Source organism: Mixophyes fleayi, chromosome 10 (genome assembly GCF_038048845.1).
Source record: "Mixophyes fleayi isolate aMixFle1 chromosome 10, aMixFle1.hap1, whole genome shotgun sequence".
In the NCBI taxonomy this organism is placed as follows: domain Eukaryota; kingdom Metazoa; phylum Chordata; class Amphibia; order Anura; family Limnodynastidae; genus Mixophyes; species Mixophyes fleayi.
The window spans coordinates 94,537,206-94,562,186 of NC_134411.1; the positions used below are offsets into that span (position 1 = coordinate 94,537,206).

The 24,981-nt window shown below is 44.4% G+C and overlaps 2 protein-coding genes across 7 annotated transcripts in view; one reads left to right on the forward strand and one right to left on the reverse strand.

Annotated features, from left to right (window-relative positions):
- Nucleotides 1-2,741, forward strand: part of SLC7A9 (solute carrier family 7 member 9) — a 46,712-nt gene extending 43,971 nt beyond the window's left edge. For 3 of the 4 annotated variants that reach the window (XM_075189198.1, XM_075189197.1, XM_075189196.1), the window contains one exon: nt 1,635-2,740. In XM_075189198.1, coding sequence (XP_075045299.1) covers nt 1,635-1,711 — 77 coding nt within the window. In that variant the 3' untranslated portion in view covers nt 1,712-2,740. Of the gene's footprint in view, nt 1-1,634 lie in introns of all 4 variants that reach the window. The other variant, XM_075189199.1, reaches the window with a different exon arrangement.
- Nucleotides 1-24,981, reverse strand: part of TDRD12 (tudor domain containing 12) — a 135,427-nt gene that overhangs the window by 9,450 nt on the left and 100,996 nt on the right. For 2 of the 3 annotated variants that reach the window (XM_075189191.1, XM_075189190.1), the window contains 9 exons: nt 24,080-24,281; nt 17,309-17,401; nt 16,910-17,064; nt 15,327-15,415; nt 14,563-14,620; nt 12,663-12,776; nt 5,880-6,033; nt 5,736-5,802; nt 3,318-5,339 (listed from right to left, as the gene is read on the reverse strand). In XM_075189191.1, the coding sequence (XP_075045292.1) occupies nt 5,257-5,339; nt 5,736-5,802; nt 5,880-6,033; nt 12,663-12,776; nt 14,563-14,620; nt 15,327-15,415; nt 16,910-17,064; nt 17,309-17,401; nt 24,080-24,281 (1,015 nt within the window). In that variant the 3' untranslated portion in view covers nt 3,318-5,256. Of the gene's footprint in view, nt 1-3,317; nt 5,340-5,735; nt 5,803-5,879; nt 6,034-12,662; nt 12,777-14,562; nt 14,621-15,326; nt 15,416-16,909; nt 17,065-17,308; nt 17,402-24,079; nt 24,282-24,981 lie in introns of those variants that run through there. The other variant, XM_075189192.1, reaches the window with a different exon arrangement.

Consider the following 24,981-nt stretch of genomic DNA (forward strand, 5'->3'; position numbering starts at 1 on the left):
CCTTGTCTTGCAGGCTTCCTCTGCTGGTTTTTCAGGAGAATAGGGCAGTTCTTCGAACCAAGCCCTCTTTCCTTCCTAAAGTTGTGTCTAGATTTCATCTGAATCAGGACATTGTCATTCCTGCTCTGACTGATTCCTCGTCTTCGGATAACGATGAGTCTATTCGTTATCTCGATGTCGTCCGTGCCTTGCATATATATGTAAAAAGGTCACAGAAACTGCTCAAGACTGAGGATTTGTTGATTCTCTACGATGCTCACAAAAGAGGTTGGCCAGCTTCAAAAGTGACGATTATTAGGTGGATTACGGCGGTTATCCGTCAAGCTTATAGTGGGGCTGGGGAGCCTGTCCCAGATAATCTGCGGGCACATTCTACAAGGTCTGTGAGTGCTTCCTGGGCGGCCTGCAGTGGTGCCTCCAACGAACAACTGTGTAAAGCGGCCACGTGGTCGTCTGTACACACTTCACTAAGTTTTACAAATTTAATGTGTTTGCATCTAGGGGTGCAAGTTTTGGGATAAAGGTGTTTCGTGCCACTTCTGAGCGTTCCCTCCTGTGAGCCAGCTTTGGGATGTCCCCAATGTTCCCGGTTTCCCCCAAGGAAGTGAGAGAAAATGGGATTTTTATACTTACTTAAAATCCGTTTCTCAATCTATTGGGGGACACCAGGCGCCCACCCGTAACGCTCTGATTTCTCCTTCTGTTTGACATGTTGTCTGGTTGTTAAGAGAATGTTGTTTTGTTAAGTTTATTCTCTTTTCTTGGGTTTCTATCTCCGTTTTCTGTGGGCTTGGTTAAACATAGACTGGGCTCTAACAGGAGGTGGGGTATAGAGGGGGAGGAGCTAGGGCTTAGTTAACTAACATTAGCCAGTTCGCCTGTCCCTATTCTATACCCCAATGTTCCCGGTGTCCCCCAATGGATTAAGAGAAACGGATTTTACGTAAGTATAAAAATCCAATTTTTGCTATCAACAGTCTGTATACTGTTCTTGTATCATATCAGCATGAGTCTGTGTTGAGCGCTGCTTTCTTCTACAATGTAATATTACGTAGGTTGGACCATCCTACTCCTTTAACCTGGCTGCTACACAGACTTCAGCCTCTGGTTAGTGCGCAGATTGTTCTCTTTAATACTATAAAAAAACCTGGAGACTCTCCGTCCAGGGGGTATAAAGGGAAGGCAGCAGGCCAAACAAGGTTGTTCGTTTTAGTGCCATACTCCCTTCCCTGCACACCGCCCTCTATACTTTATGGTGAGCGGTGTCCCCCAAATGGCTGTGCAAGAAAAAAGAGGCTGTACTTAAATATGGCGCTAATTACGTATTTTACAGATAACAGGTCACTGTCCTCTGCCTCCATCCACTCCTATGCACCCTATACACAAGTGCATGGCCAAATTGGATTGTGTTAATCGACATAAAACTTGACACCACTCGAACAGACCATGTTCCTCAGGTTTCTCTTTTGTATAATCAGTGTGTTTTATATAAAGTATTTTTAGCAGGATGATCTAAAAAAAGGGAGCTTTGTAAACTAAATATACACAACACTTATTCAGCTTGTACCACACTATCTGAGCACAATGTACTTCATTCACTGTTCCTAAGCTAACAGAAATCCTTTTTATTACAGAACCCATTACCAAGTATGTTCAGATGATCATGGAAGTAGTTCCTCCGGAAGAATCAAAGGAAGAATCAAAACCGTAAGGACAAACAATAATCAGACTACTGATTGCTTAAGTAAAAACCCAAACTGCTGGAAAAAAACAAACATACGAAGGGTGGATTCCCAGCTCCGACTTTGTACATATTGTAAATCCCAAATGACTCAGGAGAGCCATACAGACCAATGACATTTTAGATATTTTCAGTTCCTGCAGCCCTTGTCTTTTATGATGGAATAGTATGGGTAAAGTATCTTTTGAGTGGGAACATTTCCTCTGACAGTCTATGGAAAGTAGTTAGCCTTTTTCGGATAAGAAATGGACTCATTGACCCAATGCTGGGTGTGTGGACTATACTACTTTTTTAGGACGATTAGAAAATGCTTTGTAAATTGTAGTCAATGTCAGTAAAGTCATTTGTTATACCACATTTTAATCATCATCATTCTTGTAGTAAGTACACACATCAATGTGGTGCATGTTTGGGCAGAGTATACTAACTGAACAGAACAATGAGATGGCATTAAATTCCCCATACATGTACCAGTCTGGACAACCAATTTTAGACAAAATAACTACATCTGGACATAAGATGACCACCACTTCAGATCAATATATGATCAGATGTCAAATCTGAGCTGGAAAATGTATTCATGAGATAATTGAATCAAATGAATTCAGGACAGATCTATGCCATTTGGCCTCAAATATGTGTGTAAATAAGTTGTTCCAGCTGGAACTTCCTATGTATGGACACAGCCTTAGCCATCGTTATCACTTGCAGAGACTCTCAGATGTTATAAAAACATCTGCATTTTTTTCAAGTATATTAACTTTCATTAGCTTTTTCTTCACTAGTGTGAGCACCAATTTTGTTTTATACTCTTCTCGCACATTCCGGGAGTCTCCCAAATTTCGAGTCCTCCCGGAAGAGTAGGCATCCTTTTGGGTCCCGGCAGAGGGGGGGGGCTAAATAACGTTAAACCCTTCATCAAGCCTGCTTCTGCTATGCAATGCCATGAATATTGGCATTTCATAGCAGGGGGCGGGGCCACGGTGATGCCACTATCATCACACCCCCTTCTGCACTTGTCACCGAAGGTTACAAATGTCAACAAGAATGTTGGATGCTAATGTGACACAACTAGAGCCATCGTGTGGCCATTCAAAACAATACAACAATCACAGAGGCAACATTTATTAGTGAAAAACACCACGAAAATAGTGAAAACGGGAAACCTGTGATGACCCTTGTGTACCATTAAACACAGGATACGGCACCTTACAGTGTTACAGTCTGTAGGGTAAAGGACAAGAAGCTTATCTATTGCACATGGGAAACAGTGACTGGGAGACCCTGCAAAGCTCTAATTAGGGGGAAATACTGAAAGTTTACCCCTCCAAATATCCACAACAGATCAATACTACGTCACTTTTCATAGTTCCTTTTTAAAATCAGTCTTGATAGATGGACCAAAACCAACTTTAAAAAATGAAATATTATGTTCCTTTTATAAAACTTCTTTGTAAATAATCTATTACTATTTGTGAAAAGCAGCATGTGAGACATTGCTGAACATAAATAGGATATACAGCCAACCAGGAGACAAGCCCAGGCATGTCAGGGGAACATTACATTCGCACCAAGATTGAATTTATTAACCTTTATTTATATAGCGCCAACACATTACGCAGCACTGCACAGAGAATATTTAATAATTCAAACCAGTCTCTGCCCCAATGGAGCTTACATTCTAAGTGCTTTACTGCACAAACACACTAATATAACAATACCATTATGTCTTAGCACTGTGGGAGAAAACCCCACGGAAACAGTAAGACTATACAAACTACATCCAGATCAATGAGGCAGCAATGCTAACCACCGTGCCACCGAATTGCCTCAAGTTTATCAAGCCAGGCAGCAGCTAATCTGCAAACTTCTACCCGTCTGGTAACCATCCCCGAGGCACTACAGTGCCTCATTCTATTCTGTGATTTAGTGTGCCCTTTTTTCCCCATCAAAGGTTAGGAGTTGGGTGTTTCTGGCAAAGTACGGTGTGGGCACATTGGCACGTCTAGTTTCGTAGCACAATGCAAAAATTTTGCAAAGCAAGATTATTGAAAAGTCGTTCTATCCGCCAGAGATCACAGAACAGCTAATGCAGCCTTTAATTTGTAGGTTACAGCAAAATCATTAAATAAAAAAACATCTAACAACAACAAGTGCACATCTAACAAATAGATGTGCACATTGCAGAACATTACTGAACCAACGTGGAAGCTAATTTGTGCCATTAATCCGAGTGGTAACATGAAATAACCTAACACTAAGGTACTGGATTGAGGACAGCATACCTCCAAATGGTCCCGATTTGCAGACCACCAAAAGGGGTGGGACTTAAAGTGAGTGGAGTTTATTTTGTTCTGCCTTCGGGATTCTAAATGTTGGGCTGTATGGGACAGTGGGGGATCAGGCATATTGTAAGGTGAATTGATAGAATTGTTTTAATTATTACTTTAATTGGTGCTTCTCATTGTGTGTTTGAGTCTGCATTTGTACTAAGGGAGCCCCCTTATTTTAGGAGCGACTATACAATTAACACACACAGATATGTATATAGGAATACTTGCTGATATAGGGCCTGATTCATTAAGGAAAGTTAAGTAAGAAAACTTACTCAATTTTTTGCTTAAGTTTTCTGGAAAAAACATGTTGCAATGTAAGGGCTGCAAATTAGTTTATTATTTGGCACATTAGGAATATACTGTCTGCTTTTTCATGTAGCACAGATACTTGATAGCTTATGAGTACACTGAAATTTAAAGTTGATCTAGGACATGCCGTTCCCAAATATAAATCTGCCATCACATTTTAAATTTACCTCCCCCTTCCAATGTAACATGGTTATGCCTTAATTACTTTTGCTTAACTTTCCTTAATGAATCAGGCCCATACTCTGTAGTGCCTAAGAGTTTGTTATGGATTTTCAATTTATAAACTACTAACTTTTCTCACGAGTAGGAACAAATGAATGAAGATCCAGGGGTGGATCCAAACAACTGCTTTACCCGGGGTGATTTTAAAGGGGGGGGGGGGGGGGGGGGGGGATTTAGGCCCCGCCCCCTTTCTGATTTCTGCGGCTGCACACTATGTGCAGGTCCGCTCGGCAGTGACAGTGTGCTGCCCCGCTGCTCTGATTGTGTTTAAAACACAGTGTGCAGCTGTCGGCAGCAAGCCCCTGCTAGGTGGGGCGATCACCCCAATCCCCCCCCCCCCCCCCCTCCCCCTGGATCCGCCACTGTGAAGACCAGGGTTAGGGTCACTCTGAACATTAGCAGGTCATGCTGGAATTTGTAGATCCTCAACAACTGGTTGGCCATAGGCTTTCCGTGTCTTATATATACACGTAGGTTATATCAAATTAATGAAAACAAAATAAAGCAACACTTGCAAATAGTTTCTACAACTTTGATTTATATGAAAAAAAAAAGAAAGTTTAACTCAATAGTCTTGAACTCTGTAAATGAATGGATGGCTGTGAAGTGTGTGCTTGAGCCTGTAGTCTTCTCCTTACTGTACTTGGACTAATCGCTCTCCGATTCGCTGCACTCAGAGGACACCAGCTCTTCACTTATCACATTGTAAAATGTTTTGGAAGGTTTGGGATCTGGGGAACAGAATGTCCAAGTGTTCAGCTTAGAGGTGGTAACAGATGGTCATGTTCAGGAGTCATTACACTGGATTACATAATAACTTAGGTGTAAACCCAGTGCAACTACTTGCTGACAATAGTCTAATTTGTACTTAATCAATATAATTAAGAATCTATCTAAGCGGTTACTGTGGGAGACAGCTGAATGGATGACCAATCACACCATTCAAAAATCTGTGTTGTCCTACATAGTCTATCCAGTGTGGTAATTCATGATCTAATAGTGATGTCTTTATAAAAATTTTGCTTTGTTGCTTTGACAATATAGGGGGTTAATGTAGTGGGGGCATTATAACATACTGCAGCCAGTGTAATGCAATATAAACTGAATAATAATAATCCAGGACTTACCTGCAGTGAACCAGTTATTGTCCTCAGAATCCTCTAAGTGGTCAAAATCAAAACTCACGTTTGGATGCTGTGAAGAGGAAGAGCGAGGTCAGATTACCGTGAAATTTCCAAACTCTGTAGAATGGGACACGACCTAGAACCCACCTTGTTCTTTAATAACTTGTTCCATGTTTCCGATTTACTTTTCCTAATAGTAATAACGGCTTCTCCATTCTTTATGGAGCACTCAGATTTCTCTCCCATAATGTCCTTGTAGAGGCTCAGATCCGCTGTATATTGTTTCCCTCCAGCTATACAACTGCAGGAGACACAACATGGACTTTAGTATGTCCTTGTAATATAAATGACAACTAAAGGATTTTTATACTTATGATAAATTCGTTTCTCCGATTCTATCTGGGGGACACTGCTACCATGGGTTGTATGAGGGGAGCGTGGCGTTGGCACTTAACTAGTTAACTTGTTTAATGTATCAATACTGACAGACCCCACCCCCTCTGCAACCCCCTGTAGCTCCTCAGTCTTAGTTTAATTATAAAGCCCCTTGGAAGATAGGCCAATCAACCAATGAGCATGCAGTCGAAAAGCAGGAGAGAGGGAAAGCAGTGTCCCCCAAATGAAATCATAGAAACAGATTTATCGTAAGTATAAAAATCCTTTTTTCTCTTTCATCCTATCTGGGGGACACTGCTACCATGGGGACGTTCTAAAGCAGAACGTCCCCTAAGGGTGGGACTGCTCTGACAGCCTGGCAGGTAAGGGACTGTGGCCAAAATTGGAGTCTGTAGACGCAAACACATGGAATTGATAGAATTTTGTATGGACCGAGGATGGTTAGAGTCTTCATTTTATCCTGTGTCATCTAGTTCAGATGTTCCGAGTACTTAAGTGTCTGGACCCCGCAGTTCTTATAATAATTATTTGAGTCTATATGGTGAACCCTGCATTTGTAACTTACCTATGTATGTGCATTTACGATGTATGATCCTGAATGAGTATAGCACATATACTGTTATTATGCTTTACTGAAGTCTTGTAAATTGTGTCATTTAATACTGATATGTATGCGATTGTTTTTCTTTTCTTTTTGTTGTTTGGTATGTTTGTACCTTGAAAAATTCCAATAAAAATACTGGATTTAAAAAAAAAAGTATGGACTGAGGACAAGATGGCTGCTCTACAAAGTTGGTCCGCTGAAGCCCCATTTCTCACTGCCCAAGATGCCCCCACCGAACGTGTGGAATGGGCAGTATGTCAACCTGGCACAGGCCGAATAACACTGATGTAAACCAGCCTAATGGTTGCAGTAATCCATCTTGTAATGGATTGCTTCGAGGCTGGCCATCCTCTTTTATGGGAATTAAAAAGGATAAAGAATCTGCGTCGAATGTGGGAGGTCCTCCTCACATAAATTCGCAGAGCCCTGACCACCATCTAAACACTCCATCGAATTCTGGTCAGAAGACTATGCCCCCGCCTGAAACACTGGAAGAACAATCTCTTGATTCATGTGAAATGCCGAAACCACCTTCGGTACGAACGAAGAAACAGTCCGTAGAACTGCTTTGTCCTCGTGAAAAACAAATATGGCTCATGACAAGACAGGGCTCCTAACCCTGACACTCTGCGAGCCCATGCAATCTCCAGAAGGAATGCTACTTTCCACGTTAAGAACCTTAGATCTGCTGAATGTAATGGTTCAAAAGTAGGACCTTTTAAGCATATTGAGCACCAGGTTGAGATCCCATGGTGCCGTAGGCGGGGCATAAGGTGGCTGGATATGCAAGACTCCCTGTAGAAACGTCCTAATATCCGGCATGTCCGCCAATGAAAGATGAACGAAAACCGAAAGGGCTGATATTTGTACTTTTAAAGAGCCCAATCGGAGACCTGCATCCAGGCCATCCTGGAGGAATGCCAGAAACCAGGAAAGACGAAACGACGATGTATGACAAAGCCGATTCTCACACCATCTGATAGAAGTGCGTCAGATGCGATGGTAGATACGAGCCGAAACTGGCTTACGAGCTCGCAACAATGTGTTTATGACTCTAGGAGAAAATCCTCTAGATCGCTAAAGGTTGGCTTCAACAGCCATGCCGTTAAAGTCAGCCAAGGCAAGTCCTGATGTCGGAATGGGCCTTGAAGAAGGTTGTCTCGCAGTGGTAGACGCACTCCTTGACTTACATACCATACTCATCGAGGCCAGGCGGGAGCCACCAGTATCAGTGGTAGTCCCCCTGGCCTCACTCGTCTGAGAATGCAGTGAATCATGGGTATAGGGGGTAACAGACATCCCAACCGTAAATCCCAGGGCATTGTCATGACGTCTACTGCTACTGCCAGGGGGTCCCTTGCGCAGAATCTTGGGACCTTCCAGTTGTGCCTCAACGCCATGAGGTCCAGGTCCGGAAGAACCCGTATCAGGATAAGCAACTGGAAGACCTCCGGATGGAGTGACCACTCCCCCGGCATTACTGCATGACTGCTTAGATAATCTGCTTCCTAGTTCTGGATGCCTGGGATGAATGCCGCTGAGATTGTGGGAACATTCTGTTCCGCCCAGGCGAAAAATCTGTGCTGCCTGTGCTGCCATTGGTTCTGCACTTCTGGTTCCTCCCTGTCTGTTGACATAAGCCACCGCTGTGGCATTGTCGGATTGCATCCTGACCGGAAACCCCCGAAGTATAGTCTGGGCAGCTTGAAGGGCCATTAGCATGGTCTTTAACTCAAGAATGTTGATAGGAAAGACTCCAGAGTCAACCAACTGCCTTGAAGCCGTAAGTGAAGGGCCACAGCCCCCCAGCCCTTCAGGCTGGCATCTGTAGTTACAATGATTCAGGACCACGGGGCAAATGACCTGCCTACCGCCAGGTAATCCTGGACCAACCACCACTGAAGAGACACCCTCGCTTTAAAAGACAACTGGAGATGGGAACCTGAGCACTTCGTCAAGAGGTCCCACTAGAAGCAGAGGGAGTGAAACCGACCGTAAGGAATTGTCTCAAAGGTCGACACCATCTTCCCTAGGAGACGCATGCATAAGTGAATGGTTGGACTGGGAGTGGTCAAGATCTGTGTAGTTACTTCTCGTAACGACCTGGCCTTGTCCTCCGGAAGAAACACTTTTTGTTCCCCGATGTCCATGATGAGCCCCAGGAAGATCATTCGCTGACAGGGAATCAATTGAAATTTCTTTGGGTTTATTAACCATCCGTGTTCCTCCAGGATCCTGATGGTCAGAGTCAGGTGCTGTTGTAACAGATTCGCTGATGTGGCTTGATGAGTAGGTCTAAATATGGTATTATTTTGACCACTCTTAAACGAAACCATGCCGCCAGAATGGTAGTGGGCTTGTCCACTCTTAGGTGTATATTTAACCTCTTTAAATTTAAAAAGGGGTTGGATTGATCCATCTGGCTTCGGGAACAGAAACAGGTTTGAATAAAAATCATGTCTTTTTTGGTTGTCTGGTGGTACCGTGCAAATGACTCCTGCAGAAAGAAGAGAAGTGACACAGAGCCGCATCATCTCCTTTCTGGATCGCGGGGTAAAAGATTTTGCAAAGAAGCGACGTGAGGCTGGACCTGACATATCTATCATACCCTCTCGTCATGATCCCGCAAATTCAAAGGTCTTGGGAGGACGCTATCCACTGTTCCCTGAACAGACTCAATCGACCCCCCACTCCTGCTGTTGCAAGAAGGGGTGGACGACAGACAGGATGCTGTTTTTTCTGGAACTTTTGCTGACGGGCGTCTCTTAGAGAAGGAAGACCTACCTCTGTAAGAGTGTCCCCTGCTACCAGTCGGTCTGCCTCTACTCAATTGACCTCAAGCAAAGTAGCCCCCCAAAAGGGTTGCCGGAATGAGCCAAATCGAAGTCTTACCTTGGGAACATTTACTGGCAGAAAAGTACTTTTTCCACCAGTGGTCTGGCAAATGATATTGTCCAATTCGGACTCATACAACACTCGCCTGAATAAGGTAATGTTTCAAGCGATTTCTTAGATTCTGTACTTGCGTCCCAGGACCTCAGACATAGGGTCCTTCTAGCTGCCACTGCTGAGGCCGATTTGGAGGATGATATAGGGGCTACATTCTGGGCCGCCTCATATAAGTATCCAGACGCCTCCTTTAAATACAGGGCAAGAGGAAGCAATTCTGAATACTGTAATCCCTCGGCCAACTGTTCTGCCCATGCTTCCATCGCTCTGGCAGCCCACGCCAATGAAAACATGGGTCTGAAAGAGGTGCCTGCCGCTACATAGATTGATTTTAAATGACCCTTGACCTTGCGGCCCGTGGCATCTTGCAGGGCTGCTGTTCCCGGCACCGTAAGTGAAGTATGATGCGCTAAGCGAGCTAACTGGGTGTCAACTTTTGGGATCTCTTCCCAGCAAGCCAGATTCTCCTCCTGTAAAAGGTACAGGGTAGGGAATCTTCTTGGAATAGTAAACTTCCGGTCCGGTCGCTTCCAAGCTGCTTTTGATATGTCTGTTAATTCCACCGACTGTGGAAAACAGATAGCGCGCCTTATCATCTTTTTGAAAAGACCCTGATCTGAAGATATGGGTTCATCCAAATCCATAAGATCCAGGGCTTGTCCGACTGCCAAAACCAGATGGTCAATGCTCTGATAACTAGTGGATTCTTCCGAGTCGGAGACCTGCGCAAAAAAAAATAGGCTCGCCCTCCTACTTTGATGATCTCTCAGAATCAGAGAGGGATAGGAGAGGATTAGTCGACCGAAGCCTCATGGTTATAGAAGATATAGGTCTTGGTGCTTCTAGAAAACGGTTTAATCTATTTAGGCCTCTGACCAAAGCTGAGGACCAGGCTGGTTCTCCGGAAGAAGGGCCTGAGTTAGTGCGAGATGATGATGGGCCCGCCAAAGCCACTTCAGACGGGCCGGCGGTCACTGGCATCCTTACTGTCACAGGAAGGGCAGTTTCTACAGTGTCAGCGGGGAGAACAGCAGAAACCGATGTTAGTCCCGTAGGCTTAGTAAGCAGCTGGACCAGTGTAGTAATGGACTGCGCCAGAGGAGCTGCCCATGCCGGTTTTTCCAGTAGTGGTAGTACGTTAATCTGGGCCTGCGTCACAGTCAGTACAAAGCGCCCCTGGATCCTTTTGTTCAATTGGTAACTTAGCTTTACACTTTGAACAAGTGAAATATTTTGTAAATGGTGCTTTTCCTTTTTCAGACATATCTTTAAAGGGAAAGCACAGCAAAGCAATAGAAATGCAATCACACAAGATATAGCTTGAATTAGATACAAGTATACAACTAATCTATGACAGTCATATTACACCCCATTTTTCTTAATGCTTGTAACATCATACAACTTTGACTAAGTAGAATACAATAAATATTTAAACTACTTGCAACACCTTTCAGAAAAATAAATAATTATATATATATATCTCCCTCTATTCAATATAATTATAAAAGGTATATAATATTGGTACTTAGCCTTCCAGCTAAGTCTGATAAGCAGGAGAAGAGTCAGTCAGCAGTGTCCGCGGCGTTATGGCTAAGGAGAGTCTGCCGTCTTCCTGGGCAAATCTTGGCACGCAGATGGAGGAGTCCAAGTATGCCAGAAGAGGATGGGGAGCTCTATATTTCTAGCTCGGCCCACGCAGTTTTTCTGCTCCTAATATTGTAATCGGTGGCTGTATTGTATTATTCTAACCAGCCACCGCATCTTTTTCCTCCGCTTTTTGTTCAGTCCTTCCTGACTGAAGACTTTGCAGCTCCCACAAGATTCCCCCCTCTTTTTTCTGAAGGGGGAACTTGGTATGCCCCGCAAGATGGCGGCCGCCATCACTCCGTTTTACCAGCGCTCTATGGCTCTGAAGGCATCGGTAAGCTGTCAGTGTGACCGCGATGTCATTCGGCTCTCACCAGACAAGGTAGTGAAGCCTCTTAAACGGAGTGTGCTCTCTGTCACTAGAGCACACTCTTCAGATAATATCCAAAAGTAAAAAAAGAACTTTTCATAAAGGAATAAAACAGTAAATAAAAGTAAAAAACTGTCCTAGTATAAAAAGTAAGCCCAACTCCCTTGGGCACTTAAGCTAAACTGAGAAGCTACAGGGGGTTGCAGAGGGGAGGGGTCTTTCAACATTGATACATTAAACAAGTTAACTAGTTAAGTGCCAACGCCACACTCCCCTCATACAACCTATGGTAGCAGTGTCCCCCAGATAGGATAAAAGAAAAATAATAGCTTTATTACAACAAAAAACATACAGCATACCTCACTAAACCATTTGCTGGTGTCTGATTAGAGACCACTGAAAGCCTAGTGAGAACTCTAAATTCAGATATGCTGAGTATTAGAATTTTATTGCAAACTGCGATTTATTTTTATTTGCGATATTAACCAAACATGTTTTATTATGCTGTTGTATAGGTTTTTAATGTTGGCACAAGTACCCATCTTCCATTACTATAGCCTGCTTGTATCACTATTCCCATAGTTGGATAGGAGAAAGTACATCTATGATTAAAAGCTCTTTTGAAACATCTAAAAAGGAGGAAGTGTATAAAAGTAAAAGTATTCTTAGTTGTTTAACTCTTCAACAACTGCCCAATGCATTTTTACAATAGGCAGACAATGGCCATAAACTGTGCTGCATGTGTGGGGCCAGACACCTAGAGGTCATTTCTGTACAGCAGTCAATAGAACACTGTGACTGCTGACAGTGATAGGAGGAGAGACAGGGGATGGGTGTCTGCCCAATGAATAACAGAGATGGCTGCCCAATTATTATACACCCAATTATTTTACGGTAATCAACTTAATTAAAACAAAAAGTTTTTTTCTAATACAGTAGCTTGTACAATTCAATGATACAAACTCATTGCACAGCATTTACATTTCTACCAGGAGACTCTGTTCTGGCTTCATGTAACACTTACCTAAACACAACTCTATCCCTGTAAAACGTGCACTTATGATCGGTTATCTCTTGTAACTTCACAGTCAGGATAACAACGTTGTCTCTCTCCCACCACTTCACCTCGGGGTGCAGGCTGAAAAATAAATACAAAATGTTTTTTTCTCCATTCACTCAGTCCATGGTCAGTGGTTTATCATCAAATTTGCACATAGGAGAAAGGCATAGGCCCATACGGGTTAGTGCAAACACGGGGTCATAATGTGCAAACTAGAGGGTAAACTGACTTCTACACCTACAGACAGGCGTCTCCATTTCCTTCTCAGTTGTACGTCTAAGCCAAGTAACACAGACCAAAATCACGCAACATATAAAAAGAGGAACAAGTAATTGTCAAACCAAGCACATTAAAGCCACATATGTACAGAAAACACTGCTGGTTGTTAACTGTCGCTCAAACGCGGTGGAATATTGCACCGACACCTATGGACTTTAGTAGAGAGGAACAGTAAGTAAACTCTATTTTCTCCTACAGTCAGTCAAACGCAAAACATAGGCATGGAGTAACAATTTCTGTTTGTAGTCAATCCATAGTTAAAGCATCACTGCCTGAAAAACCTTGGAACCGAAAGTAGGAGGACCAGATCAGGCAGGTGAAATTTAGCGAAAGTATACAGAAATGACCAAGTGGGCGCATTACACATCTGGTCTACTGAAGCAGTGCTATATGGGAAGACCAGGAAACACTAACTGACAGAATGACATTCAGGTCCCCATGGTGTATAGGATCTTTCAAGAAACAGGCTATGTGAGACTGGCTTTTAAAGTAGTGTTTTATGACCGAATATGCTGCAAGTTGAGCAACTGTTTGTAGTTAATCCTTAGTTAAAGCAGGTGTCACATTGTAATAACTTCCTATTACATGTGAAAAAAAAATTCCCTGGATGTAAGTTGGCCAGACTCTTCCAACAGTTTATATAATGTGTCACCCTAAAGGAACAGGTTGGATCTGTCTTTCTGTATCCTGTTCCATTCTGAGTTGCTGCATATGAAATGAAACTGCTTCGAGCAAAGCTGCCATGAGGTCACACAAGCACCTGATTTAATCTATAATGTCTGAAAGTCTTTACAACACGCTGAGCATTTTGTCTTTCCCAAAAAATGGATCAGGGGCCCAACTCCTTGATAAAACAACTGGGAAATTCAGCAATTTATCCTGCACAGGATAACGCAGTGTGTGCACATACACCCCCCTCTATTTAAAATCTGATGTATGGAAACTCTGCCACAGACTTCAAGAAATGTCAGATGATAAGAGCACCCACCATCTGTATGTTGTAAAACTGTTATTGATAGCTGTGCAATATGTTACTGTGTAGTCAATATCTCAGGAACAACGGGGCCTGACATTAATCTGTAAGAGTCACGTGTTAGCCGTATTGAAAGTTGGGAGTCATAATGAACATATGAAATCATGGATTGAATTATGATGACCTACAACTTGAGAAAGGAAGGGGCAACCTGGACCAGCGTCTGTACAGATTTTAACCAATCAACAAACCTGTACGACGCGGTGTACCAATCACAGGTAGAGCAGTTACACTATTAATGCAGAGTAATGCTCAGTGTTAGTGATGAATTATACAGGAATAAAAGTAGTGTCCATCTGCACGTTTTATTCCTCTCATTATTATATCTACATGACAGCAAGAGACACTAAATGCGAGGACAACTGTTTGAGGCAAACAATAGCAAACCTAAACTACATTAACAATTCTGCGAGTTTGTTTAGTTTCCGGAGCTCCATTAACGGAAAGGAGCTGGTCAGTGACCATTTAATGAGTAACCGTAAATGCTGCTTTAAGGTTATTTTTATACAAACAAAATTCTACTAAAATGTTCATATGAAATGTTCAACAGACCTTGTAACTGGGAGATTTGTTTGAGATTCTGCATCGTCAGGTAGGTCAACTTGTTTATCTGCATAGAGATTAAAGTGTTCGTACTCAACAATATACAGTTACAAGACGGAGATACATTTTCACATACTGTGTGCAATAAAACTATATACACACTGAATAACAAGAACTTCAGCTGAAATCAAAAACTAAATGTCTACTGAACCTACTGAAAGGACATAGCTGTTAAGTAGGACATTGCTGATATAATGCAGAGCAGCGTGGAATCCTCTCTTGTGTACACCACCCGTCAGATACAGTAATAAAACCTTGTAGATCAGATAAACCTTCTAGTGCCCAGAAAGGAGTTGTCTCAGCTTCCTGATACAATCACAGCTGGCCGTAAGGCCTAGGAATGTAAAACTGTTGCATCTCAAGAGGTGATATTGGTTTATATGTGGAGGGTAGCAGTAGATGGACAGCCCCATAAAATTGTATGTAGATCCTCCATAAATTGAAGAGATTATACAAGCAGTATGTGGTCAAACGTATAAATCACAAACGTGGCATTTATATAATTCAGCTTAGATTTAAACTATTGATATAATCTCCTCATATAGATATTGGCATGGAGATGTACTATTAAGATAAATCAATAGAGATGCAGGGGCCTTGTACAACATACTGTGCAGGGTCCGAGAGATAAGCCCACCAGGGACAGCCCTGCAGTCCAATAAGACATTATGTATACAAATACCAAAAGGACATGTTGTAGGATGACAGCTTACCAGAATCTACACCTTCCAGACGTAGGGGAGTTGAAACAGAGTGCTCGTTAGTTGTCCCGTCAAGACTTGGTAATTGTTCATCTGGTGCCCTGTTAAAAGAACAAGTCTAATGAAAGAGTGGATTTACAGTGGGACAGGATGTAAAGAGAACATTTTCCCCAAAGTTTTGTGATCTTTCCCACTAGACAAATATATCAGGTACTATTCTTTACTCATTTCCATACCTAACCCACACCTTCATCCAAAAGACAAAACAAAAAACAAACAAAGCAAACCAAACTATGTGGTGGAACTCAAGTGTCTTTTGTTCAGACAGACAGTGAGGAACATCCCATGATGGTAAAGTCTGTGCTCCCATTTCACCTCGTAAAAAAACGATTTAATGGGTAAGTGAAAAAAAAAAAACAGTCTTACAGCTAAGCGGGTGCATTGGGATTTCCCCAGTGTGAATTTAAATATTTTGTCATGTGGTTAAAAGGAATGGTTACTTAATAACCACCACATGTAGCACTTTCCTAAGGGCAGTTGGTTCTCGGTGATGCTAAGGCACCATGACTCATCCGATGCCAGAGAGAGGGGGATCTGAGTACTAACCACAATTTGCCCAGCACACAGCCACGAGAATGGCTGAACCTCCCAATTGACCAACCCTTAGAACACTGGAAAGCAGTGGAAACAGATAACTGAGATAAGCTGTCTAAGCTGGCATACTACAGTGGGACTTTGAGGTGTAGGACTACATCTCTGGAAGTTCTCGATCAGCTAAGAAGCTGCTCCAAGACTTTTGGATTTAGCAACTACTCTGTGAGGTAAAGGATTTGTCATCTCATAATTCTCTAACCCTGTACTGCAGAGTGCTGCAATAAAGGGAGACAGTCCCTTCTGCCCAGAACAATATACTCCTTCCTTGCCCATCCACTGTGGTAGAGCATTGCAATGGATGCAGGATTAAGATAAGCGACCCATGTAACATTGTCCGACTGAGACCATTCCTGAAGAGCCAGGTGTATCTCCCCCGGCTTAGAGAATACTGATCAGCAGGAGATTCTCTGGATGAGATCACATTTCTTGAAGCCTGCAGGCCCTGCCACACTGCTCTCTATCACTGAATACATCTGTGGTGAACACCTCCCAGTCTAAGGTCAACAGTAATTGACCCTTGGAAATGTCAGAGATATCCAGCGACCCCACAAGTGTGTGCAAAACTGACAATAATAAGAAACATTTCCTTTGAAAGAAAAAGATCCCCCCAGCTTCTCCTTTGATGCTCAAATAGCTTCAACACTGATGATATTCTCTCCATGCCTCTCCTCTTCTGGTAAGAAAGAAGACTTAGATAGTCTGTCTGTATCTATGAGTTGGAACATGCTACTAGTGGGGTGCTGGGGTCTGATGCACTCTCTCTCACGCCCCCACTTGTTCTACGCTAACTACAAGTATAAAAAAAACAACAACAAATAATCAGTTTGCCATACATGTTTATGTATGTACTACCTGAACTTTAAGTATTCATCCCAAGTCTATAGAATTTCACTGGAATCATTAATGTATGACAAATACTGCAGGTTCTTTCAGAAACAAACCTGATTGCAGATGAAGCCCCGCTTGGTTCTAGTAATGCTTGCAGCTGGAGTAAATGTTGGGGGTTATCTGTCCCCAAGCCGGTAAATAGGATCTCATGCCGAACATTGAGCTCATACACACAGGTAGATAAGCTGGACAATATGCTCACCTGCACCTAGAATGAGGGGCGACAGGTTTTATTCACGGGTAGCATTCATATGTATATGGAAACAGATACGTGCAGGCTTGGGTGACCTGTGACCCTCCGGCTGTTGTCACAGCATGTGCTGCATTGGCCTGTTGTAATTTATAGTTCAACAATAGCCGGAGAGCTACGGGTCATCTAACTCTGAAGTACAGTGACCAGCATACTACAAACCAACCAGGATATAAGAACAAGTAGTTGTCTTTATTCTTACCATGGGATCAAGCCAATAAGTATTTCCCAGAATGAGAACAACTTTAGCTCTATGGTGTTTTCCTTTTATATTTCTACTAATAATCCTAGTCACCTATTAAAAACAAGAGACAACAATGTTAATACTGTACCAGTCACCATATTTTGAAGGTAAAAACTATAATTTCATGGCGAAGCATCACCTAAAATCAACGCTGTGGAAAAAGAGGATTTATGTACTTACGTTAAATCCGGTCTGGGGGACACTGCTTACCATGGGTTGTGGAGGGGAGCACAGGAGTTGGCACCTAGCTAGTTAATGTTTAGCACTGCTGACAGACCCCTCCCCTCTATAATCCCCCCGCCTATTCCTCCTCAGTTAATTTAAAAAGCCCCAAGGAGATAGGACAATCAACCAAGAGCATACAGAGGAAAGGCAGAAGGGAGGGATCGCAGTGTCCCCCAGACGGAATCAGAGAAACGGATTTAACGTAAGTACATAAATCCTCTTTTCTCTTTCATCCGGTCTGGGGGACACTGCTTACCATGGGGACGTTCTAAAGCAGCCCCCTAAGGGTGGGACTGCTCTGAAAGCCCCGCTTGTAGAGCGGATGCGAATACATTAAATTGATAGAATTTGGTAAATGTATGGACAGAAGACCAGGTGGCTGCCCTGCAAAGCTGGTCAGCAGAAGCCCCATTTCTTGCTGCCCACGACGCCCCTACCGATCTGGTGGAATGGGCCGTAAGTCTCTCTGGCACAGGCAGGTTAGCTCTCATGTAAGCCTGCTTAATAGTTGCCGTAATCCATCTTGCAATGGACTGTTTAGAGCAGGCCTGTCCAACCTGCAGCCCTCCAGATGTTGTGAAACTACATGTCCCAGCATGCCCTTCCAGCTATCAACAGGTTGTCTATTGGCAAAGCATGCTGGGGCTTGTAGTTTCACAACACCTGGAGGGCCGCAGGTTGGACAGGCCTGGTTTAGAGGCTGGCCAGCCTTTTATTAGAATCATAGAGAACAAACAGTTAGATAGTCTAATATGAGATGTTCTTTTGACATAAATACGGAGAGCCCTAACCACATCTAACTTTTCCATAGACTGCAGAACAGACTGAGAAGTAGAAGAAAAAACCGGAACTACAATTTCCTGGTTCAAATGGAAGGAGGACACCACTTTTGGATCAAAAGAGGGGAGTGTTCTCAAAACCGCTCTGTCCTCGTGAAAATACCAGATATGGTTTCCGGCAAGACATAGCTCCCAATTCCGACACCCTACGTGCCGATGCAATTGCCAAAAGAAAAACAACCTTCCAGGTCAAACACCAAATCTGCCACAAGTAAAGGCTCAAAAGGAGGTCCTTTAAGCATGTCCAGTACCAGGTTAAGATCCCATGGTGCTGTAGGTGGAACGTAGGGAGGTTGAATATGTAAGACTCCCTGAAGAAAAGTCTTGATATCTGGCAAATCCGCTAATTTCAGGTGAAAAAAGACTGATAGTGCAGATACCTGAACTTTTAGGGAACCTAAACGAAGCCCTGCCTCCAGCCCATCCTGAAGAAAAGCCAATAAGCGAGGGAGACGAAAGGAAGAAGTATGACATGTCCTATTTTCACACCATCTGATATAGGCTTTCCAAATCCGATGATAGATGCGAGCCGAAACTGGCTTTCGAGCTTGCATCATAGTGTTCACTACACTGGAGGAAAAACCCCTAGCCCTCCAGAGGCTGGCTTCAACAGACATGCCGTTAAACTGAGCGGAGGTAAATTCTGGTGACGGAAGGGACCTTGAAGAAGAAGGTCGTCTCGTGACGGAAGACGAAATCCATGTCCTTCCGCCATAGAGATTATGTCCGCGTACCACACTCGGCGCGGCCATGAGGGAGCTATTAGAATTACCGGAAGACCCCCTTGCCTTACTCGCCTGAGCACGCGAGGAAGCATGGGAATCGGAGGAAACAGGTATCCCAACCTGAACTCCCATGACATCGTCATTACGTCCACTGCCACCGCTAAGGGGTCTCTTGCCCTTGCGCAAAACCTGTGAACTTTTCTGTTGTGTCTGGAGGCCATGAGATCTATATCCGGAAGACCCCACCTCTGAACTAGAGACTGAAATACTTCCGGATGGAGTGACCACTCCCCCGGCATCATTTGATTTCGACTTAGATAGTTGGCCTCCTAATTCTTTATTCCTGGAATGAATACTCCTGAAATTGCTGGAACATACTGTTCTACCCAAACAAAAATCTGAGCTGCAATCTTCATTGCGGCTGCACTCCTGGTTCCTCCCTGCCTGTTGACATATGCCACAGCCGTGGCATTGTCGGACTGAACTCTGACAGGGTGGCCCTGAAGGAGGGACTGGGCCCCCCGAAGGGCTAAAAGATTCGCCTTTAACGCCAACACGTTTATTGATAAGGCTGATTCCTGAACCGACCAAAGTCCCTGGAGTCGAAGGTGCAAGACAACCGCCCCCAACCTCTCAGGCTGGCATCTGTCGTGGCTATGATCCATGACCATGGAGCGAAAGACCTGCCCACCGACATGTGATCCTGATTCAGCCACCACTGGACCGATTCTCTCGCCCCCGGAGACAGCGAGATCCTCTGGAGATCCAAGTGTATGTGGGTTCCTGACCATTTCTGTAACAGGTCCCACTGGAAACATCGAGAATGAGCCCGACCGAAGGGGATTGTTTCGAAGGAGGCCACCATCTTCCCAAGCAGCCGCATGCACAAATGAATTGAGGGATTGGGAGAGGACAAGACCTGAGTTATTACAGTCCGGATTGAACTGATCTTCTCCGTAGGCAGGAACACCTTCTGCCGACTGGTATCCATGATAAGCCCCAGGAAGACCATGCGTTGACACGGAACCATCTGGCATTTCTTTAAGTTTATCAAATTATCCAAATAAGGCACGACCTGAACTCCCCTTAAGTGAAGACACGCTGCCATGACAGACATGATCTTCGTGAAGACCCTCGGAGCTGTGGAGAGGCCGAAGGGAAGGGCCCAAAACTGATAGTGGGAGGACCCCACTGTGAACCTTAGGAGAGACTGATGGTCACTCCAAATGGGAACGTGGAGGTATGTGACCTTTATGTCTATGGAAGCCATAAACTGATCCTTCTCTAAGCCGTTTATTACCGACCTCAGGGATTTCATCCGAAATCTGTCCACCCATAAGTGCACATTGAGGTTCTTTAGGTTTAAAATGGGTCGAAAGGACCCATCTGGCTTCTTGACCAGAAACAGATTTGAATAAAATCCCTGTCCCTTCTGGTTGTCTGGGACCCTGCAGATGACTCTTTGCGAAAGAAGAGAGGTGACACAGGCCTGTATCGCCTGTCTTCTTGTTGGATCTCGGGGTAGTGGGGTTACAAAGAAACGATGCGGTACCGGACCCAGCAGGTCTATCATGTACCCACTTGATATAATGCCCCGAATCCAAGGGTCTTGGGATGACGCTGCCCATTGTTCCTGAAACAAAGACAGACGTCCCCCCACTGGTGCCACCTCCGGCGGAGTAGAGTGGTCGTCAGGACGCAGGCTTCTCCTGTGTCTTGGAGGCCTGGCGCCTAGCTGCTAATGAGGATCTACCCCTGACAGAGGAGCCTCGAGCATTGGGTTGTCTACCTTTAAATGACTGTCCCCTAGGCAAGGAGTTCCCCCTAAAGGGCTGACGAAAGGAGCTGACCCGAGGAGTCCGGCCCCTACTTGAGAATACCGGCAAATAAGTGCTTTTGCCCCCTGTTGCCTGGGAAATCATAGTATCCAATTCCGGGCCGAACAAACCTGCTGCTGAAAAAGGAATGGTTTCAACTGACTTTTTTGATTCCGAATCTCCTTCCCAGGATTTCAGCCATAACGTTCTTCTTGCTGAAATGGATGCAGCCTGAATAGAGGACAGAGACGCTGTGTTCTGGGCCTCCTCGTAAAGGTACCCCGATGCCTCTTTCAAATGCAAAGCCAGGGGAAGTAAATCAGAGTCCTGTAGGCCTCTGCCAGTTGGTCTGCCCATGCTTCCATGGCTCTAGCAACCCAAGCTGAAGCAAATGTGGGTCTAAAGGAAGAACCCACAGCCACAAATATAGATTTCAGCTGGGATTCCACTCTGCGATCATTGGCATCCTGCAGAGTTGCTGAACCTGGGACTGGTAGTAAAGTGTGTCTGGCCAAACGGGCTACTGGAACATCCACCTTAGGAATACTCTCCCAGCGAGCCACGTCTTCCTCCTGCAATGGATACAGGGAAGAGAATCTCCTGGGAACAGAGAACCTTCTATCAGGCTGCTTCCAGTCTCCCTCTGCAATCTCCCTGAGTTCTACAGAAGGGGGAAAACGGATAGCCTTCCTTTTGGCCTTCTTAAAGAGACTTCTGTCTCTAGGAGTAGGATCCTTCGGTTCTGGGAGGTCCAACGCCTGTCTCACCGCTAAAACCAAATCATCAATAAATTGGTTTGTAGTGTTTTCTTCCTGTTCCAAAGGTCAGGATCAGAATTTATTTCCCCCTCCTCCTCTGAAAACCCCTGAGTCTCAAAGGACCAAAAGGGGATTAGCAGAACTAGGCCGCTTTCTTTTAGCAGGCGGAATGTTTGGGGATTCAAGTAACTGGTTTAGTTTATCCAAACCCTTTATAAATGCTGCGGACCATGCCGGTTCTGTGGGAACAAGGGCCTGGTCCGAAAGCAATGAGGAAAGGTCCTGGTACAGACGTTTCAGTAGAAACCGTGGCAGCAGGGAGCCCCACAGGAGTAATAACATTATTAGTCACAGACGCTGCCACACTAGACCACAATTGATTAGATTGGGAGACCATCTGTGCCAAAGAGGAAACCGACTGTGTCAGGGAAGCTACCCAGGCCGGTTCCTCCGTCAGTGGGGCTGGGTTTGCGCAGGGGGGAACCCTGCTTCGCAGACAGAGCAGAGCGCCAACGGGTCCTTCTGCCCACAAGGTAATTTTACATTACATTACATCTTGAACATGTGAAATACTTTGCAATAGGGCCCTTTCCTTTATCTGCCATTTTTATAAAGGAAGGCACACCAAACACACAGACTTAAATTGAAAGATTTAGCTGTTATAGAGCGAGAGGGAGAGAGAGAGAGAGACACTGTAGAGAGAATAGTGTGAAAAACAAGTAATCAACTAATCTTACATAAAAGTTGTACTTGTAATATGTTAAAACACAATATAATATCTTGGCAAGTAGAAGAACTACAATATAACCTCTACTAGCCCACTTTGTATTCAGCAAAAAACAGTAAAAATTGTGTTTAAAAGGGTCAGATACTTAGCCCATAGGCCAAACAGGGGAGAAGTTCATCAGCAGTATTCTGGTGCCTGCTCCCTCTGATCTGTGTCCTTTTCCCGGACTTCTGCTTGGCGCCAGACAGGGTTAGTCCACTTCTCTCTGGAGAGCGGAGGAGCTCTATATGCTTTAGCTCCCCCCCCCCTCTGATATGCTGTCTCTCTGTTTTACAGCTCCGATGTTATTTCCCCCTCTTTGTAAATAAAAAAATTGTATGCAGCAGAGTAGTGGAGACCTCAAGTCGAGGTCTCCGCAGCGGTTTGCACCCCCGATGCCCCCTCCTATAATGAGGGGGGATCTTGGTTTTGCCTCCTTCGTGTCCTCGGCCCTCCGTGGATCCAAGATGGCCACCCGCATTTGTAATCTCCGATAACCGGCGCTCTATGCCTGCAGTGGCAGCACCGGTTATCGGGGAGGCTCCAGGAGTGACAGCGGTCCGGAGAGCCTGCTTGTCACTCGCTATTCAGGCAACCTATGCTTCTTTCTCTGTCAGTGAGAGCCTCTGGCTCTCATCTGACAGGGTAGTGCCTGCGCTGCTACGCTGGGAGTGTGTTCTCTATAATAGAACACACTCCCAGGTCTGCCACCAAAAAGAGAAAAAGTAATAAAATAAAAGTAAAATAAAAAGTAAAATAACAGCAGTTAGATAAAACTTGCCCAACTCCATGGGCACCTAAAAAAAAAACTGAGGAGGAAGAGGCGGGGGATTGTAGAGGGGAGGGGGTCTGTCAGCAGTGCTAAAGATTAACTAGCTAGATGCCAACTTCCGTGCTCCCCTCCACAACCCATGGTAAGCAGTGTCCCCCAGACCGGATGAAAGAGAAATTATAGTAGTCAACTGCCCAGAGCCAGGAACTAGTACAGAGCCTATAATTACCAACTGCCCAGAGCCAGGAACTAGCACAGTGCCTGAAGTCCCAAAATGCCTGAAGGCAGGAACCTGTAACGCTGTACCTGTAAATCAGCAACTTCCAAGAGCCAGCAATTAGCATTGTACCTGTAATTATTAACTGAAATTATTATTCCGTTACCCTTTGTATCCTCCGCATAGATTATAAGGCTGTTAGGGCAGAGCTATCTTTACCTTCTATTTCATGTCATTGTAAGTAATTTGTTTGTATCATGAGCTTTGTAATGTACAGCGCTGTGTAATATGCTGGAACTTTATAAACAAAAGATAATAATGCTTTCTACATTTGAAGTTTTAAACATCTCAAATATAGAAGGAGTCTCATAGGAGATCCTGAATAAGTGCTTTACTTGCCAGAGGGGGGAGATTTTGAGGGGTTTAGACTTAATGGCAGTCCACAATATTTTTATTACTAAATTCACCAACTTAAACTATGTAGTGTGGCCAGTTCTTCATGCTGAGATTTATTTTAAGATCCTGTCTATAACAACACCCTTAATGTCCTATTCCAATAAGTTTTGCCAAGAGGGACTTCAGATTATATAGAACACTTATCACAACTCACTTTAGGATCCCACTTGTCCTCATTATCAATAGGCTTCACTCTACACACGATGAACTCCGTACGCTGAGGTGGGAGTGTGTGAAATGCTGAGGGAAGTGGTAACAACAGATGCCCAGGAACCTCATCCATCTTTCCATGGTCTATGTACTGTATGTGAGCATACAAGATGCTATCTGTGGTCTTTGTACCTAATACTTGAACCCTGTGAGGAGAAATTGTGATAGAATGACTGAATACGATCATTGTGCTTCCATACGATCAGCATGGGTTTCTGAAAAGAAGTTAAAAGCACATTTACGATGAGTCTACAAGAAATATTTAGAGAGGAATGCATGACAAAACACTTATTACACAAATTTAGTGAAGCTCTGCAAGCAGACTTTGTAACACCAACATAGACTACCATTTTTTCTGCCTCTACCTCATTGTTTTTATATTTCCTCCCTCCTGTCAGTCTTACTGCTCCCCAGTCCCTCGGGTCAGTCTTACTGCTCCCCAGTCCCTCGGGTCAGTCTTACTGCTTCCCAGTCCCTCGGGTCAGTCTTACTGCTCCCCAGTCCCTCGGGTCAGTCTTACTGCTCCCCAGCCCCTCCTGTCAGTCTTACTGCTCCCCAGTCCCTCGGGTCAGTCTTACTGCTTCCCAGTCCCTCGGGTCAGTCTTACTGCTCCCCAGTCCCTCGGGTCAGTCTTACTGCTCCCCAGTCCCTCGGGTCAGTCTTACTGCTCCCCAGCCCCTCGGGTCAGTCTTACTGCTCCCCAGCCCCTCCTGTCAGTCTTACTGCTCCCCAGTCCCTCGGGTCAGTCTTACTGCTCCCCAGCCCCTCGGGTCAGTCTTACTGCTCCCCAGTCCCTCGGGTCAGTCTTACTGCTCCCCAGCCCCTCGGGTCAGTCTTACTGCTCCC